This window comes from Brassica napus, chromosome C9, assembly GCF_020379485.1.
Source record: "Brassica napus cultivar Da-Ae chromosome C9, Da-Ae, whole genome shotgun sequence".
Classification (NCBI taxonomy): Eukaryota; Viridiplantae; Streptophyta; class Magnoliopsida; order Brassicales; family Brassicaceae; genus Brassica; species Brassica napus.
Genome location: NC_063452.1, coordinates 8226991 through 8241184, shown reverse-complemented (window position 1 = coordinate 8241184; position 14194 = coordinate 8226991). Strand labels below are relative to the sequence as shown.

Sequence of the window (14194 nt, the reverse complement as noted above, 5' to 3'; positions counted from 1 at the left end):
GAGTAAAGTAATAAAAACGGATCAATAAAAGAAATGAGCCTATTACGCATCACAGATTCGTGACCCAACAGCTTAACATCTTTGATTACATGGACAAATGATTGGTTAGAAATATTTTGTCCTATGTGGCACCCCTAGAATTACTTCAATTTAGTTCCTTTTATATAGTAGAGATACAAATTATCATGAATAAGAATAACTAAATAAGTTGATTGACATAATGTCTAATTAACAAATTTAAGTTCAAATTCCAACCCATATATCCAAAGTGATCCAATTTGCTAAATATTTTATATTTAACCAAATTTAAAACTTTATAAGTTTTGCAAGTCACTCACTTTGGACCTCAATTTCTCATTCAACATAACTTTGATTTTGACAACCAAATACACTAACTCATAGTGTTCACGGTGACGATTGCATCGGCCCAAGTTCCGGTTCTTCCGACAGACGTCTCCGTCGAAAAACCCATCGAAAAATTAGTCCACACCACTTTGTCAAAAACGAGTTCCAACAGATTTACACCTGAAAAAGACGCGTCGTCGGAGCCAGAAACCGACCAGTCGATGATGCTATCGAAGCCACCAGATGTCGGAACCTAAACCCGATACACATGAGACAACGCCGGAGAACACCGACGATCTAACCACCGACGAGTTAAGAGAGAGAGAGTCGGGTAGCCGTTATATTTGTCTTCTTGATTCATAAATATATTGATCTTAAAAAGGTACCATCATTTTTATTATGTCACGTTTTTTTTGTCGTCTATTATGCCACGTTTTATTCTCTCAAGCAAGCAGTGCGATGCCTTTTTTCTTTCCTTAATGTTAGTACAACATGGCTAAATAAAAAATTAAACGACACAAAGACAAAGATATCTTTTTTTGAGAAATAAAGACAAAGATATCGCTGTTCATAAATCTATATTTTCGTAATGGCTTTTCGAGATTATCTAAGGCCACTTGTAGAATGCCTCCAAATTAAGGGAGAATGCAGCGGCGGTTGTATTTTATTTACAAAGACGGATCCAATCTTATACCTGTTTTTTTTTTTTAATAATTGTTTATCCTTATTAACATCCAATTTCAGTTTTATTATGGAGGTTAGAGAGAGTAAAAAATGTATACACTTGTAAAGTGATATTTCAGTCAGATTTTTAAGATTATAGTCCAGTGGAATTAGAGTGGGAATATTAGTTGTAGTTCCTAAATAGAACTTGCTGTTATAAAATAACTTATGATTCTATATCCTCGAGAAATTTAAATAAGGGCGATTAATTTTTCCCGCAAAAAGAAGATATACGATAAATATGCAAGAGAGAATATTTACTATGAAGAGGGAGAAAAGATATGAGATGTAATGATTCTTTTATTATAAACTCTTGTTCTTGTTTATGGTGTACATATGAGTGAGATGAGTGATGGTATTTATAGTGAGCAACAATACATAAAATAACAAAGATGGTGCTTGATTTGGTAATATGAGTGGGTGATCATAGTGCTTGATGAGTAGATGATCATAGTGCTTGAGTTGGTAAAGGAGTGGAGGATCATTTCAAAATTTATCTTATAACACTCCCCCTTGATCATCCATCTTGTATTACGTAGTGCCTCGTTAAAAACCTAGTCATGGAAAACCCAATGGGAAAAACCATAGTAAGGCAAAAAGAGTACAACTACGTAAGCTCCCCCTCGAATGAACAATCATAGATTCTTCTGATGACGCATTCCAATGTTATGGACATGTTTCTTGAATACTGAGGCAGGAAGGGATTTTGTGAAGAGATCGGCTGCATTGTCGCATGATCGAACATATCTTACTTCAATCTCATTCTTCTTCTCGAGCTCTTGAGTATATGAGAAGAACTTCGGATGTATATGTTTTGTTCTATCACTTTTGATATATCCTTCATTCGTTTGAGTAACACATGCCGCGTTATCTTCATATAGAATGGTTGGCTCCATATTTTTGTAAATCCCACTGCTTGAACATATGTGTCGACTTATTGATCTTAGCCATACACATTCTCTACTTACTTCATGGAGTGCGATCATCTCAGCATGATTTGAAGAAGTAGCCACGAGCGTTTGTTTCTGAGAACACCAAGATATAGCAGTGCCTCCGATCGTGAAAACGTATCCTGTTTGTGATCGGGCTTTGTGTGGATCTGAAAGATATCCTGCATCTGCAAAACCAACCATTTGACCTTTTGAACTTTTAGGATAAAACAAGCCTAAATCAATGGTCCCTTGGAGGTAACGAAAAACATGTTTAATCCCATTCCAATGTCTTCGAGTTGGAGATGAGCTGAATCTTGCCAAAAGATACACAGTAAATGATATATCAGGCCGTGTACAATTTGCAAGGTACATCAGCGCTCCAATTGCACTTAGATATGGTACTTCCGGACCAAGTATCTCTTCTTTCTCTTCAGGTGGTCGAAATGGATCACTTTCAATATTAAGTGACCTAACGACCATTGTGGTGCTAAGAGGAGTTGCTTTATCCATGTTAAAGCGTTTCAATACTCGTTTGGTATATATAGACTGATGTACAAATATACCCTTTTGAGAGTGCTCAATTTGTAATCCTAGACAATATTTTGTCTGCCCGAGATCTTTCATCTCAAATTCTCCTTTCAGATAGTTTGATGCCTTTTGGATTTCGTTTTGAGTTCCAATAATATTAAGATCATCAACGTACACCGCGATTATCACAAATCCGGATGTTGTTTTCTTTATGAAAACACAAGGGCATATAGGATCATTCGTGTATCCTTCTTTTGTTAAGTGTTCGCTGAGACGATTATACCACATTCGTCCAGATTGTTTTAACCCATATAATGATCTTTGCAATTTTATTGCACATAACTCTTTAGGTTTCGAATTTAACGTTTCTGGCATTTTAAATCCATCTGGGATTCTCATATAGATATTAATATCTAATGATCCATATAAATATGCCGTAACGACATCCATGAGACGCATTTCTAAATTTTCATTGGCCACTAGGCTCATCAGGAATCTAAATGTGATTGCGTCCATAACAGGAGAATAAGTTTTCTCATAATCAATTCCTGGCCTTTGAGAGAAACCTTGGGCTACGAGACGAGCTTTGTATCTTGTAATCTCGTTTTTCTCATTTCTTTTTCGGACAAACACCCATTTGTACCCAACAGGTTTTACATCTTTGGGTATGAAGCACAATAGGTCTGAATACATTTCGTTTGTTAAGCGAATCTAGTTCGACTTGAATCGCATCTTTCCATTTTATCCAGTCATGTCTCTTTTGACATTCATATACAGACTTTGGTTCAGGATCTTCGTTTTCTTCATTAATTTCCTTTGCTAAAAGGTATGAGAAAACGTCATCAATATCATCCATCTCATTTCGTTTCCATATCTTTCCATTATGGATGTAATTGATAGAAATCTCGTGATTTCCTTCAGATTCATGATGCTCTATATTGTCGTTAGATTCACAATTCGCTTCTTCCAAATTATTTTCCGCTATTTTGGGAGTATCATGCTTTTCACATTTCTTACGTTTTCTAGGAAGTTTATCCTTTGAACCAATAGGTCTATCGCGCTTTAAACGTGTTCCTGATTCATGTGTCTCAACTACCGTTCCACCGTTTTGTGGTATTTCAATACGAGCAGGAGTATTTGCAGCGGGTATATGTGATTTAGTTACCATTTTGGTATCAGCAAATGCATCAGGTAGCTAATTTGCTATATTTTGTAAATGCATGATACGTCGAACTTCTAGTTCTGACTGTTTCGTAGGAGGATCAAGGTGTAATAACGATGGTACACTCCATTTGATTTCTTTTCCTATTTGTTTATTTTCTCCCCCTAGAGATGAGAATTATTTCTCGTTGAAATGAGAATTGGCAAATCGTGCTGTAAACATGTCACCAGTTTGCGGTTCTAGGTATCGTATAATTGATGGAGAGTCACAACCAACATATATCACTAACCTCCTTTGGGGTCCCATCTTTGTACGTTGGGGATGTACAATTGGCACATATACAACACAACCAAAAATTCTTAAATGAGAAATATTTGGTTCTCGTCCAAATGCTAACTGTATTGGGGAGTATTTGTGATATGCACTTGGTCTCACCCGAATCAGTGTTTCTGCATGCAAAATAGCATGTCCCCACACGGAAGTTGGGAGTTTAGATTTCATGATCAATGGTCTCGCAATCAGTTGCAGACGTTTAATTAATGATTCAGCCAAACCATTTTGTGTATGAACATGAGCGACAGGGTGTTCAACATCAATTCCAGTTACCATACAATAATCATTGAATGCTTGAGAGGTAAATTCACCAGCGTTGTCCAGTCTAACCCTCTTTATCGGATAATCAGGAAACTGAGCTCTTAGTTTGATTATCTGAGATAAAAATCTCGCAAATGCCAAATTTCGAGAGGACAATAGACAAATATGTGACCATCTACTCGACGCATCGATCATTACCATAAAATAATAGAATGGTCCACAAGGTAGATGTATAGGTCCACAAATATCGCCTTGAATTCGTTCAAGGAACTTTGGTAACTCTTTCTCTATTTTGGTTGGCGATGGTCTTATAATCAACTTTCCAAGAGAACACGCAATACATGTCATTTTATTCCCTTGATAAACTTCTTGGGGTTTCAGTGAATGACCATGTGAGTTCTCGATGATTTTTCGCATCATTGTAGTTCCTGGATGACCAAGACGATCATGCCATAGTGTAAAATCATCAGAATTTTCCTTAATCACCAAATGTGATTCAAGGGCACTTATATATGTATGATGCAGACCAGAAGAGAGTTTTGGTAATTTTTCCAATACCTTTTGTTTTCCCGATTTCTCAAGAGTAATATACATATACTTCTTTTCATCCTCAGTTGCAGACTGAGTATCAAATCCTTGAAGATATATGTCTTTAAAACTCAACAAATTCCTTTTAGAATTTGGAGAAAATAGTGCATTATTTATCGAGAATTTTGTCCCACTAGGTAATGTGAAATGGGCTTTACCAATCCCTTCAATCAAGTCTGCAGGACCCGATATTGTGTTAACAGTGATTTTTGTCGGTTTTAGTTCAGAAAAATATTTTCTGTGTTTCAGAATAGTGTGCGTTGTTCCACTATCTGGTATACAAATATCTTTAGTATTGATCTTGGTTGATGTTCCAATTGTAATGTCCATTTCTGAGACAAACATAAGATAATATTATTCATAAAATATTATACATCATTAGGAAATATTAAACACACAATAATTATACATAAAAAGGTAAAAAACATACAATAATTATACATTAATCTTCCACAAATAACAATTATTTATGGTATAATTGTGGAATTTCAAGAGTCACATGATGGGCACTTAAGCTTCCGTGATAGCGGTCTCTTCGAAATCATTCACAAAGTCAGACGTATCGAGGTGCGTTGTACCCTGAGAGTGTTCCGCAAAGTTTACTTCTTTTTCTTTACCTTTGACGGACTCCTTGTATAGAGCGCAAAGGTGTGCAGAGGTACGACATAAACGAGACCAGTGTCCCTTAGTACCGCATCTGAAACAAGCTTCTTCTCATTTCTGGGAGGTATTTCCTTGGTGTTCTTTTTCCTTAGGGGTTTGTTCAGAGCGGACCCACTGGAATGACTTCCTATCTTTTGGATTGTACTTTCGTCGTCGTCCACGGTAGTTTTGACGACCGCGACCGCGAGCCCGAAAGGTATTATTTTCCTTTAGTGGTTTCTTCGCATCTAATGTGTTTGCTTCAGGAAACGGTTTAAAACCAGTTGGACGGGTCATGTGATTCTTGATCAGAAGCTCGTTGTTCTTTTCTGCTATGAGAAGAGCTACAATCAATTCCAAAAATTTGGTATATCCCTGCAACCTGTACTGTTGTTGCAGGGTGATGTGGTTCTTGTGGAATGTGGTGTATGTCTTCTCAAGCATTTGAGATTCGGTGATCGTTTCACCACAGTATCTCAATTTAGCCAAAATTCCTAACACAGCAGAATTGTAATTCATCACTTTGTCGAAATCTTGGAATTTCAGACTCTGCCATTCATCCCGAGCAAGTGGAAGTGTTATGTCTTTCTGATGATCAAAACGATCTTTCAGAGACTTCCATAGCTCTTTAGGGTCTCTCATGTTGGCATAGTCATAAATAATACTTTCATCAAGGTGTCTTCTAAGGAAGATCACCGATTTAGCTTTTTCTTGAGGCGTTGAAGTATTATTCTCTTTAACGGTCTGGGATAGACCAAGAGATTCAAGATGAAGTTCAACATTTGTAACACATGAAATGTAGTTGGTACCAGTGATGTCTAAAGCTGGAAATTGGAGCTTCTCTACGTTTTCCATTTGAATTTCTAAGACACAAAATAAAAATTATTAGAATATTATTAATATTAAAAAGAACTGTTTACATTAATCATGCAAGCAATTACAAGGAGAAGCAACGCATAGAAAAGTAAACCGATATTAAGCATAAATTCTCCAGGAGCAAATTCTCCAACAAAAAGACCATACATAGAAGCAAAAATAAAAATTGTACATAAGACCAAAAATCCGCGAATCATCTTTCTTGAAATGAAAAAAATCGGAGGAGAGCGATTTGAAATATTTTGAGAGAAGATGAAATGTTTTGGATGATGAAATGGAGTGAAAATGAGTTGTATTTATAGATGAAAATCACTGTTCATGACCGTTTGAGAAAGGGAAAATTTTTGAAAAATTTTCTTTGTGACCGTTGGTGTTAAATCGAGTGCACCAAAAATTAGTCTGAAAATATTGTATTAAACAGTCAATCAAATCTATAAAATTTCATAAAAATTAATAAAAGTAAAGAATTATGACAATGAAATATTTATGTTATGACAATAAATCATGCGACGGCTCAGCCGGTCAATGCAGAGTAATAAATAAATTATACGGCGGCTCGGCCGACCAATTAATAATAAACAGAATATAAGGCGGCTCGGCCGACCAATAAATAATAAACAGAATATAAGGCAGTATTCCGGCCATTATAACATGATATAAATAATAGTAGAGGCGGTATACCGACCATTATAGCAGAGTATAAATGATACAAATAAATTTTATCAAATTGGAGAACGATCGTGCTGATAACGTGTTATAAAATAACTTATGATTCTATAGTGTCGAGAAATTTAAATAAGGGCGATTAATTTTCCCCGCAGAAAGAAGATATACGATAAATATGCAAGAGAGAATATTTACTATGAAGAGGGAGAAGAGAGATGACATGTAATGATTCTTTTATTATAGACTCTTGTTCTTGTTTATGGTGTACAAAAGAGTGAGATGAGTGATGGTATTTATAGTGAGCAACAATACATAAAATAACAAAGATGGTGCTTGATTTGGTAATATGAGTGGGTGATCATAGTGCTTGATGAGTAGATGATCATAGTGCTTGAGTTGGTAAAGGAGTGGAGGATCATTTCAAATTTTATCTTATAACACTTGCAAAATAAACTTTAAATGCTTTAAGATTTTTTTGGTGACTCTTAGAAGAATTTTTTTGAAATGTCTATCGATCATGGAACGATCAGATCATACATAAGGAAAGACCGAGACCGCATGCCTAATTAACAAATGTTTGACTACTGACAATGCGTGTTCCAAATAAGGAAAGTTTGACTTGCTATCATTGTGGTATTATACAAAAGGAATGTTAGATCTGCGGAAAACAGCTAAGGAAAGAATTGTAGCGAACAAGTCAAATCATTGATGGTGATCTTTGACCAAGCCAAATAAAGAAACCGACATTAAGTGTTCAGCTTGGGGAGAAATCTTGGGAAATCATATATGTATAAGGACCCCTGCTCTCATTTTACAACAATCAAGAGGATCTAAAGAGTTATTCGCCGGAAAACGTTAGGAAGTTCAGAGCCTTCGAATCTAAGATATTCATCTAAGGTGATGTGTGATTCGTGGCGGTTTAAAAATCAATATTTTGTAATAGTTAGTTTGTTAGGATGGAGATTATACGTTAGGAGAATTGTTTATGGAAAACTCGTTCTTAGAGGTATTTCTCAAGGAATGTTCTTGCGCTCTTAGGATATTTGCATGTTAGATTGTGTCTGATGATGATATGTTTATGTGAACGAACGTAGAATTCATCTTGAAAATAATTGATATGATAAGTGGAAAATATTAGAGAAATAGATTAAGGATGAGATTAATTAAAGAAAGAAAGGTAATACACTAATGAAATTAAATAAAAAATATATGTTTTGGCTTTGGGCCGTAAAGATGTTATGATCATGTTTTGACTTTGGGCCGTGTATGTTGGCTTTGGTGGTTATGGACCTCCGGGTCGTAGGTTGGCTTCAGCTGCAGGTTGGCTATGGGCCATAATGGACCGACGGGTCCGCAGATTGATAGGCCTTCTGGTTGGAATGTTAGGAAATGTAAGTAAAGGAATGATAGAACGGGATACTAGGTTGTTGGTTTTGAATGCATGAAAATAGATAATAGGAAAATGTGTATGGAATGATGGAATCGGATTGCTAGGTTGATAGAATGTGATTGCTAGGTTGTTAGAATGGAACATGAAATTCGATTTCTTGATTATTGAGTTGCATGTATGCAATATTGAGCATCTTCGCTGAGTAATTTTGTACACCCATGCTTCCTTTTACGATGAAGGTAAGGTTGATTGTATGAATCGGAGCGCAAAGCTATAAAGACCATTTGAAAAGGGTTTTGAATTTAGGTAATGCTTGGGGTTTCTAAAGATATTCTTATTGTGTACAAAAAGGATTTTCAGTATTTAATCTTGTATTTCATCAATAAAGTGGTAGTGTTTCTTCATTTCATTTGTTAAAATTTGATTCAATCTTTACTTTATTTTCAATGGGTTTTTCAAATATTTTCCGGTTGAGGTGTTTCAATTCTGCCCCACTGAATTGGCTTCATCTCAATCTGTTTGTGAAACTTTCGTTTTGTGTTATTCACCAAATAAGTCAATCATTTTTGGCGAAAGGTCGATTTCTTCTTCTCCATTACTTCTCTTAACATGCTCCAAAGTAAATCTTTATTTATTGATTGTACTAGGCATGGGAGTTCGGGTACCAATTCGGGTTCAGATCGAGGCAGTTCAGATCGGGGGGTATTTGGAGATTTGGGGTGTATCGATATTGAAGTCTGAAACCCGTTCGGGGATTTTTACATATCGGATCGGGTTCGGATATTATCCGTTCGGGTTTGGTTATTTTCAAGCGGGTTCAGATATTTTGATTTTGAAAAAAAATCAATTTCTTCATCACTAAAGTTTTTTGTACTTACAGATTTACCATTAGCATAACTGATTTTGTAATTTTTAATAGGTTAGGCTATTTTTATATTTGGAGATAAAATTTTAATTTTTTTTTATTTTGAGATTATGAATGCAAGTTTTGTTAATGCATGAAACAAAAAGTTTGACTTGCATTTTAAGTGAGTAGTAAATCACTTTGTCCATAATTATATGTATATTATCTGATCTTGAGCTATGTGCAACATCAATATAAATATTTTGAATAAAATAAGAAAAGCAAACTAAAAATATAGGGTGTAGTGTATATATATATATTCGATTATCTTTGGATATTCATTTGGGTTCAGATATCCAATCTATCTTAATCCTATACCGTTAGAATATTTTGTTATTTTGGTTTGGATTTGGTTCGAGTTTTTTCGGACTAAGTTCGGATACGGGTTCAGGTAATGTCCAGGCCTAGACCGCACTTTTAAAACACTTAATTCAGCCCACGTCATACCTTTTTCTCTGTAATAGTTCATGTCGCACTTATTACCCATTTTAGCTCTGTTTTGATCATACATCTCCTGTATAGATTGGATCATATACAATATAAATTAGGAGTCTAAAATGAAGCTTTGAAGGAACAAACATTCTAAGCAGCAACGGCTAGCAACATAGCCTAGTTTAGTTGGCACACCGTCTTTTAAAATATTCCATGTCGTGATGTATCCACGGTTTGCACACCTTCTTAACCGTACTACATGTCGCCGTCGTACCTTTTCTATTCTCATTCCCCACTTGTATAATTAAAATAAATAATTGTTGACAAAATGTAAAACAACAAGAAGTTAATTAAACTAAAAACACACACACAAACAAAACCTTTCCCCTTTCCCTTCTATAAAACCTCCCTTAATTTCATCCACAACCAACACATTCTTCTTCTTGAACTTCTTTCTTCTACTATGGGTATTCTGAGATCTTCCTCCTCTTCTTCTGCACTGAAATGGCTTGGATTTGTGACGGCGGTTTGGGTTCAATCCATCTCCGGCAACAACTACACTTTCTCCAACTACTCTGGCGCTCTGAAGTCACTCATGAACCTCAACCAGCTCCAGCTCAACAACCTCTCGGTCGCTAAAGACGTCGGAAAAGCCTTTGGAATCCTCGCTGGCCTGGCCTCCGACCGTCTTTCCACTCCAGTGATCCTCCTTATCGGCTCTTTAGAAGGTCTTCTTGGCTATGGTGTACAATGGCTCGTCGTTAGCCGCACCATCACCCCTCTCCCTTACTGGCAGGTACTAATAATATTCTTTAAAATAAAATAATAATAATAATAATATTCTTGAATTTATACTTGGGCAATTCTTGATTCTGAGGGTTTGTAATGTTCAGATGTGTATATTCCTCTGTATGGGAGGAAACAGCACGACGTGGATGAACACGGCGGTTCTTGTTACTTGCATACGAAACTTCCGGCGAAACCGTGGTCCGGTCTCCGGGATCTTGAAAGGATACGTCGGTCTAAGCACGGCTATTTTCACCGATCTCTGCACTGCTCTCTTCTCAAACGATCCGGCGTCGTTCCTCGTTTTACTCGCGGTGGTGCCTTTCGCAGTCTGTCTCACGGCGGTTTTCTTCCTCCGTGAGATCCCTCCGGCTTCTTCCGCCGACGAGGAGAGCGAAGAGACCCGTTACTTCGCCGTGTTCAACATCCTAGCAGTCGTTGTCGCTGTCTACCTCCAGTCTTACGACATCATCGGAATCAAAACCGGAGTGTTCTCGGTCGCTTTCGCCTCCGTACTTCTATTCCTCTTGTTCTCTCCGATCGCCATACCTTTCCACTCGTTCATCCGAAGCTTAAACCGCGGTGAAGAACAAGACGTGGAAGGACGGATTCAAGAACCGTTGCTCAGATCGGCGGAGAAGGAAGAAGTAGTTGTAGAAGAGGAGAATCCTGTGGAGGAGAGGAAGAGGCCGGCGTTGGGAGAAGAACACACGATAATGGAAGCGATGCTGACGGTCGATTTTTGGGTGCTGTTCGTCTCGTTCTTGTGTGGTGTAGGAACAACATGGGCCAGATTGGGCTTGCACTTGGTTACACAGACGTCTCGATCTTCGTCTCCATGACTAGTATTTGGGGCTTCTTCGGTCGTATTCTTTCCGGTACACTCTCCGAACACTTTCTCAAGTAAGTCTCCTCCTACTTTTTAGTGACCTTTTCAATTTTTTGTTATTTCCGATAAAGTTATTTTCTTGAAAAAGTATATAAATCAAAATGTAGGAGTACTTATTAAGAAAATAGTTAATATTTAGTTTATCCTTATTTACCTATTAAAGTTTTATTGCTTTTATTTTAAAATTTTAGTGTAATGGTAAAAGAGATTAATTAATAACAGAAATACATTGAAATTGTAACAATAATTTTGTTTGACATAAATAAGTTTTGATTATTTTTTGTGAATACCATTTTTTGTTTTTTGATTAATATCTAACTATTTTCAAAGTTGACAAAAAGTCTAATTATTTGGTCAGGTTCTAGTTCTACACACCATCTTCCAATTAGCACTTGCCGACACTTTATGTTCCATACAATTGTATCCGCCCGCAACTTACTATTCACTTTATTTTCATGTGGTTGGTATTTTTGGTGCGGAGCTATCGTTAAGCTTTCATTATCGTTCTAACATTAATTAGAAAGCTATAACCCAGCTACACCCATGGACACACAATCAATGGTTCGTCTGCATTTTTCTCCACTTATTGACTTTTCAATTAAAGAAAATAGATCTTTTAGATTTCTCTGTTTGATTCATTTCAATAGTTTTTTGTACTTAGTTGTGCATAGATAAGTCCAAATCCAGCAATCTTGCTCTTTTTATTAGGACCACACTGTTTAATTCCACACCATGTGAATGTCCCCCTCTAGATTCTTTACAAACTTTAAGATGTTTACAAACTATTTACGTGCATAGATGCTTCATAATAGATCACTAGATTAAGATCCGCGCCTTACATATATATAAAAATTATTTTATGTATTATATGTTCTTACATATTATGAAATAATAAATATATATTGAATATTTAAAACTCAGTAACTATTACATATATAATTAAATTGGTGTGAACGTATAAATCAAATTTATTAATCCAAACAATTTTTTTAAAAAATTTGATAGGATATGTAATTAAATTTAAATGATATTAACATACATAGTATATTTTTAATATTAATGTCTATTAAATGATGATTTCTACTCATATGTTTTTTTTATCATGTGTATCTTTAAATTACTGATAAAAATTTTTTATTGTGGGATTAATAATTTTAGTAATTTATAATTTAAAAAAAATTATCAATGTTAGTTCAAAACTTTTATCAAAAAAAATTATTCAAAGTAAATTTTGAAATTAAAATATTTATTTATTCAATATGGTTTATAGTTTAATTTAGAATGATATATATACATTTATATTTTAAATCTTAATGATTAATTAAGTTAGACTTTTATTTATATGATTTTCTAATTATTTGTATTTTGTCATAACAAAAAATTTAAACCATGGATCGCAAAATTTGAATGTTAGAATTTTAACACTTTTAGTAATTTATAGTTATTTTTAAAAATTCAAAATATAACATATAAAGAAAAATCAAAATTTCTTATAATATGGTTATTGTGATTTTTTAAATTATTTTAATAGTTAAAAATTAAACAAATTTGATAGAAGATACATTATTTTTTTATCAGATCTTTATTATTCAAAATCATTAATTGTCATATATATTTAGCCACATTAGGCAATTCCGTAATCTTTATTTAAGGAAATAATAAATGACATTAATAATGAATTTATGGTTAGTTTAATAAAAAGCTTATTATATAATTAGATGGACCAACATATTTCTCTAATACTTCTAAGAATCATCCTAGTGATGACACGTGGCTACAAAAAGAAGTTGTAATGTTTCACAAATAATATATATAGGGGATTATCAGCGTTTGATCAAAAAAAAAAAAGATCAATATCAGCGTGCTGATTTAATAACTTTACTGAGCAAATAGTGTGAATTGTACTCTTGATTTTTATAGGAAAGCTGGAACACCAAGACCACTATGGAACGCAGCATCTCAAATCCTCATGGCTGTAGGGTATCTACTAATGGCTTTAGCTGTGCCCAATTCACTTTACATCGGTTCAATGGTGGTCGGAGTTTGTTATGGTGTCCGTCTAGCTATTACCGTACCCACAGCATCAGAACTCTTTGGTCTCAAATACTATGGTCTCATCTACAACATCTTAGTACTTAACTTGCCACTCGGCTCGTTCCTCTTCTCTGGTCTTCTCGCTGGGTTCCTCTACGATGCAGAGGCTACACCAACTCCTGGTGGGGGCAACACTTGCGTCGGAGCTCATTGTTACCGTCTCATCTTCTTGGTGATGGCTTTAGCTTCTATTATTGGAGTCGGTTTAGATATTCTGTTGGCTTATAGGACAAAGGAGATTTATGCTAAGATTCATGCTAGCAAAAAGGCCAAAAGTTCTGGTAGTGACCTTAGTTAATAATTGTTTCGATCTGGTTAGATTGCACTAGATTGTTCATCACGATTTTTTAGTGAGATACTGATGTTTTTACATGAAAAAATATTGGTTTCATATTCATGATACAATGTTGTACTTGTAGTCAAGAGTCACCGCACAACAGCGTAAACTTTTCAAGATTTTGTTCATATATTTTGTTATACAATTGAATGAGATTTTACTATTACCAATTCTAGTTATTTACTATTTCTTTTTACAAGAAAAGAAAAAGGTACTGTGCGGTTAATATGGTCTGGACGTAAGAAATGAAAATAACAACAAGCTCTGAAAACTTTCTAAAAAAAGAGTTCTGAAAACTGAAAAGAC

General features: G+C 35.2%; 1 protein-coding gene and 1 pseudogene across 1 annotated transcript; one reads left to right on the top strand and one right to left on the bottom strand.

Annotated features, from left to right (window-relative positions):
• Positions 1-5586: 5586 nt before the first annotated feature.
• Positions 5587-6369, bottom strand: LOC125592451. The gene has a single exon (XM_048767627.1). It carries the CDS (start codon positions 6367-6369, stop codon positions 5587-5589), a length of 783 nt encoding a protein of 260 aa, XP_048623584.1.
• Positions 6370-10141: 3772 nt separating this feature from the next.
• Positions 10142-14058, top strand: LOC106347046 (annotated as a pseudogene).
• The last annotated feature ends 136 nt before the right edge of the window (positions 14059-14194 follow it).